The 5,851-nt window shown below is 60.3% G+C and overlaps 1 protein-coding gene across 1 annotated transcript; it reads left to right on the top strand.

Moving 5' to 3' along the window:
• Window positions 1-64: 64 nt before the first annotated feature.
• Window positions 65-5,530, top strand: LOC120748068 (RAC-beta serine/threonine-protein kinase; the record flags this gene model as incomplete). The annotated part of the gene is made up of 7 exons (XM_040054141.2): window positions 65-133; window positions 698-820; window positions 2,300-2,428; window positions 3,677-3,891; window positions 4,277-4,364; window positions 4,444-4,546; window positions 4,652-5,530. Coding segments are annotated over 7 exons (807 nt in total), but the record flags the coding sequence as incomplete, so codon positions are not given.
• Window positions 5,531-5,851: the final 321 nt, after the last annotated feature.

Raw genomic sequence — 5,851 nt, 5'->3', positions numbered from 1 at the left:
GGGGAAAAGCGGGGAAAAGCCGGCGATTCCCGTGCCCGAATTCCGGAATTTTCCCGCCCCGCAGGCGCTGAAGTACGCCTTCCAAACCAACGACCGCCTCTGCTTCGTCATGGAGTACGCCAACGGCGGCGAGGTGGGGTCTGGGGGATTCTCATCCCAAAATTTGGAGTTTTTCCGGGGTTTGGGGTGGCGAGGTGGGGTCTGGGGGATTCTCATCCCAAAATTCGGAGTTTTCCCGGGGTTTGGGGTGGCGAGGTGGGGTCTGGGGGATTCTCATCCCAAAATTCGGAGTTTTCCCGGGGTTTGGGGTGGCGAGATGGGGTCTGGGGGATTCTCATCCCAAAATTTGGAGTTTTCCCGGGGTTTGGGGTGGCGAGGTGGGGTCTGGGGGATTCTCATCCCAGAATTTGAGTTTTCCCTGGATTTTGGGTGCTTTTAACCCCTTTGTCCTTATTTTCCCCTGAATTTTGAGTGGCTTTATCCCTCTTTTCCTTGTTTCCCCTTGGATTTTAGGAGGGCTTTATCCCTTGGTTTGTGTTATCCTGGATTTTGGAATGACTTTACGCCTTTTCCCACCTTTCCCGCAATCCCAGGGATCATTCCCAAGGATTTTTCCCCCCTCTTTTTCCTGCTTTTTTCCCACCTTTCCCACCATCCCAGGGATCATTCCCGAGGATTTTTCCCTCTTTTTCCCCAGCTTTTCTTCCACCTCTCCCGTGAGCGCGTCTTCTCCGAGGACCGCGCTCGTTTCTACGGCGCCGAAATCGTCTCGGCCCTCGAGTACCTGCACTCGCGCGACGTCGTCTATCGCGACATCAAGGCGAGTTTGGGGCAAATTCCCGGGGCTTTGGGGCTGGAATTCCCAGGGTTTTGGGGCTGGAATTCCCAAGGCTTTGGGGCTGGAATTCCCGGGGCTTTGGGGCTGGAATTCCCAGGGTTTTGGGGCTGGAATTCCCGGGGCTTCGGGGCTGGAATTCCCGGGGCTTTGGGGCTGGAATTCCCAGGGTTTTGGGGCTGGAATTCCCGGGGCTTTGGGGCCAGGTTTCCAGGGATTTTGGGGCTAAATTCCTGGGATTTTTGAGTCCCAATTCCTGGGATTTTGAGGTTGGAATTCCTGGGATTTTGAGGCTGAATTCCCATGATTCTGAGTCCAAATTCCCGAGATCTTGGTGCTGGAATTCCCGTGATCTTTGTGCTGGAATTCCCGTGATTTTGGGGCTGGAATTCCCGTGATTTTGGGGCTGGAATTCCCGTGTTCTTGGGGCTGGAATTCCCGTGATTTTGGGGCTGGAATTCCCGTGTTCTTGGTGCTGGAATTCCCGTGTTCTTGGGGCTGGAATTCCCGAGATCTTGGTGCTGGAATTCCCGTGTTCTTGGGGCTGGAATTCCCGTGTTCTTTGTGCTTGAATTCCCGTGATTTTGGGGCTGGAATTCCCGTGATTTTGGTGCTGGAATTCCCGAGATCTTGGGGCTGGAATTCCCGTGATTTTGGTGCTCGAATTCCCATGTTCTTTGTGCTGGAATTCCCGTGTTCTTGGGGCTGGAATTCCCGTGATTTTGGGGCTGGAATTCCCGAGATCTTGGTGCTGGAATTCCCGTGTTCTTGGGGCTGGAATTCCCGTGTTCTTGGGGCTGGAATTCCCGAGATCTTGGGGCTGGAATTCCCGTGATTTTGGGGCTGGAATTCCCGTGTTCTTGGGGCTGGAATTCCCGTGTTCTTGGGGCTGGAATTCCCGAGATCTTGGGGCTGGAATTCCCGTGTTCTTGGGGCTGGAATTCCCGTGTTCTTGGGGCTGGAATTCCCGTGTTCTTGGGGCTGGAATTCCCGTGATTTTGGTGCTGGAATTCCCGTGTTCTTGGGGCTGGAATTCCCATGATCTTGGGGCTGGAATTCCCGAGATCTTGGGGCTGGAATTCCCGTGATCTTGGTGCTGGAATTCCCGTGATTTTGGGGCTGGAATTCCCGTGATTTTGGGGCTGGAATTCCTGTGTTCTTGGGGCTGGAATTCCCGTGTTCTTGGGGCTGGAATTCCTGTGTTCTTGGGGCTGGAATTCCCGTGATCTTTGTGCTGGAATTCCCGTGATTTTGGGGCTGGAATTCCCGTGATTTTGGGGCTGGAATTCCTGTGTTCTTGGGGCTGGAATTCCCGAGATCTTGGTGCTTGAATCCCCGTGTTCTTGGGGCTGGAATTCCCGTGATTTTGGGGCTGGAATTCCCGTGATTTTGGGGCTGGAATCCCCGTGATTTTGGGGCTGGAATCCCCGCCCTCATTCCCGAATTCCTTTCATCCCCCCGCAGCTGGAGAACCTGATGCTGGACAAGGACGGGCACATCAAGATCACGGATTTCGGGCTGTGCAAGGAGGGGGTGACGGACGGGACGACCATGAAAACGTTCTGCGGGACCCCCGAGTACCTGGCGCCCGAGGTGGGGGCTCGGAATTCGGGAATTCCTGGGAAACTCTCCCCGGAATCCCCGGGGATGGGCGTGGGGGGCGCTTCTCCGGGGTAGGGGTTCACCAAAATCCTGAGGGGTTTCCCCAAAATCCCAAATCTCCCCAAATCCTCAGGAATTCCCCGGATCCCGAGGGGTTTCCCCAGGTCCCAGATTTTCCCAGATCCTGAATTTTCTCAAATCCTTGTGGGATTTCCCCAAAATCCTGGGGATTTCCCATCCTCCCCCTGGTTCCTCTGACCTCAGCAGGTCCTGGCAGATCAAACCCAGGAGTTTTGTCCCCTGTTCCTGGCAGGTCCTGGCAGTGCCCCCACACCTCTCCTGTGCCCTCCAGGTCCTGGCAGTGCCCCCACACCTCTCCTGTCCCTTCAGGTCCTGGCAGTGCCCCCACACCTTTCCTGTGCCCTCCAGGTCCTGGCAGTGCCCCCACACCTCTCCTGTGCCCTTTAGGTCCTGGCAGTGCCCCCACACCTTTCCTGTCCCTCCAGGTCCTGGCAGTGCCCCCACACCTTCCCTGTGCCCTCCAGGTCCTGGCAGTGCCCCCACACCTTTCCTGTCCCTCTTCAGGTCCTGGCAGTGCCCCCACACCTTCCCTGTCCCTCCAGGTCCTGGCAGTGCCCCCACACCTTTCCTGTCCCTCTTCAGGTCCTGGCAGTGCCCCCACACCTCTCCTGTCCCTCCAGGTCCTGGCAGTGCCCCCACACCTCTCCTGTCCCTCCAGGTCCTGGCAGTGCCCCCACACCTCTCCTGTCCCTCCAGGTCCTGGCAGTGCCCCCACACCTCTCCTGTCCCTCCAGGTCCTGGCAGTGCCCCCACACCTTTCCTGTGCCCTCCAGGTCCTGGCAGTGCCCCCACACCTCTCCTGTCCCTGGCAGGTCCTGGCAGTGCCCCCACACCTCTCCTGTGCCCTGTAGGTCCTGGCAGTGCCCCCACACCTTTCCTGTCCCTCTTCAGGTCCTGGCAGTGCCCCCACACCTTTCCTGTGCCCTTCAGGTCCTGGCAGTGCCCCCACACCTCTCCTGTCCCTCCAGGTCCTGGCAGTGCCCCCACACCTCTCCTGTCCCTCCAGGTCCTGGCAGTGCCCCCACACCTCTCCTGTCCCTCCAGGTCCTGGCAGTGCCCCCACACCTCTCCTGTCCCTCCAGGTCCTGGCAGTGCCCCCACACCTCTCCTGTCCCTCCAGGTCCTGGCAGTGCCCCCACACCTCTCCTGTCCCTCCAGGTCCTGGAGGACAACGACTACGGCCGCGCCGTGGACTGGTGGGGGCTGGGCGTGGTGATGTACGAGATGCTCTGCGGGCGCCTCCCCTTCTACAACCAGGACCACGAGCGGCTCTTCGAGCTCATCCTGCTGGAGGAGATCCGGTACCCGCGCTCCCTGGGGCCCGAGAGCAGGGCCCTGCTCGCCGGGCTGCTGAAAAAGGACCCCAAACAGAGGTGAGGCACGCCTGGGCACGCCTGGGCACGCCTGGGCACGCCTGATAACACACCTGGGCACGCCTGGGCACACCTGGGCACACCTGATAACACATCTGGGCACACCTGATAACACACCTGGGCACGCCTGGGCACACCTGATAACACACCTGGGCACACCTGATAACACACCTGGGCACACCTGATAACACGCCTGGGCACACCTGATAACACACCTGGGCACGCCTGGGCACACCTGATAACACACCTGGGCACACCTGATAACACACCTGGGCACACCTGATAACACGCCTGGGCACACCTGATAACACACCTGGGCACGCCTGGGCACACCTGATAACACACCTGAGCTCGCCTGTACTCACCTGTGCCCACCCGTGCCCAGGTTGGGCGGCGGCCCCGGCGACGCGCGGGAGGTGATGGAGCATCGCTTCTTCGCGGGCATCGACTGGCAGGACGTGGTGCAGAGGAAGGTGAGGCGGCCACGCCCCCGGCCACGCCCCCCGCCCAGGTGCCCCCCGGACGCGCCTGTGAGCGCCCCCTCCCCCCCAGCTGGTGCCGCCCTTCCGGCCGCAGGTGACGTCGGAGGTGGACACGCGGTACTTCGACGAGGAGTTCACGGCGCAGAGCATCACCATCACGCCACCTGAGAGATGTGAGAGCTCACCTGTGCCCTCACCTGTGCCCTCACCTGTGCCCTCACCTGTGCCCTCACCTGTGCCCACCTGTGCTCACCTGTCCCTCCCCCGTCCATCCCCAGATGACCACCTGGGCTCTCTGGAGCGCGACCACCGGACGCATTTCCCGCAGTTCTCCTACTCAGCCAGCATCCGGGAGTGACCTGGGCGCAGCTGGGCACACCTGGGCACACCTGGGCACACCTGGAGATACCTGGGGACACCTGGGGACAGCTGTGTGTGTGTGTGTGTCTCACCCAAGGACATCTGAGGACATTGGGGCTCACCTGGGCACACCTGTGTGTCACACCTGGGCACACCTGGGCTCGCCTGTGTGTCACACCTGGGCTCACCTGTGTGTGCGTGTGTCACCTGGGCACACCTGTGTGTCACACCTGGGCACACCCGGGCTCGCCTGTGTGTCACACCTGGGCTCACCTGTGCGTGCGTGTGTCACCTGGGCACACCTGGGCTCACCTGTGTGTCTCACCTGGGCACACCTGGGTACACCTGTGTGTCACACCTGGGCACACCTGTGTGGCACACCTGGGCTCACCTGTGTGTGCGTGTGTCACCTGGGCACACCTGGGCTCACCTGTGCCCCTCCCCCCACACACCTGACCCGCCCAGCTGCTCCAGCCCCGCCCCTCCCCCCGCCCCCCAGGATTTTGGGGCGAATTTTGCAGCTTTTTGGAAAAAAACCACGAGCGTGGCCTTGAACCCCCGGAGCTCCCGGTTCGAACCAGTTCGAACCGGTTCAAACCAGTTCCACCCCCCCCAGTTTGTCCCGGTCCATCCCAGTTCAAACCAGCTGGACCCAGCTGGGGGAGAGGGGGCTGGAGGAAACCCCCCGGGACCCCCCCGGGACCCCCCCGGCCTCACCTGGGACTCACCTGGAGACGTCTCCAAATCCCCCCAGGACTCACCTGGGGCCCCTCCCCCACCCCCGGCACAGCTCCGGGGCCCCCGCCCCTCCCCCACCACCGGCATTGCCTCGGAGCCCCTCCCCCCTCTCCTGTTTTTGGGGAGATTTTCTTTTGGAATTGCCCAAATTCCTCGGAATTCACGGGAAAAAAAGGGGGGGGGAGGGGAGGGAGAGTGGGGGAGGGGCGCGGGGGAGGGGCAGCGCAGTGCAAAAAATAAATAAAAGTTTTTGTCGTTGAGTTTTTTTGTTCTTTTTCGCCTTTTGGGGAGGAATTTCGGGGTGTGAACCTTGAACTCCCCAATTTCTGATGCCGTCCCCCCAAATGTCCCAAAATGTCCCCAAGAACCCCAAAATCCTC

The sequence above is a fragment of the Hirundo rustica genome, unplaced genomic scaffold (genome assembly GCF_015227805.2).
Source record: "Hirundo rustica isolate bHirRus1 unplaced genomic scaffold, bHirRus1.pri.v3 scaffold_485_arrow_ctg1, whole genome shotgun sequence".
NCBI classification, from domain to species: domain Eukaryota; kingdom Metazoa; phylum Chordata; class Aves; order Passeriformes; family Hirundinidae; genus Hirundo; species Hirundo rustica.
This window is presented reverse-complemented; position numbering and strand designations above follow the sequence as displayed.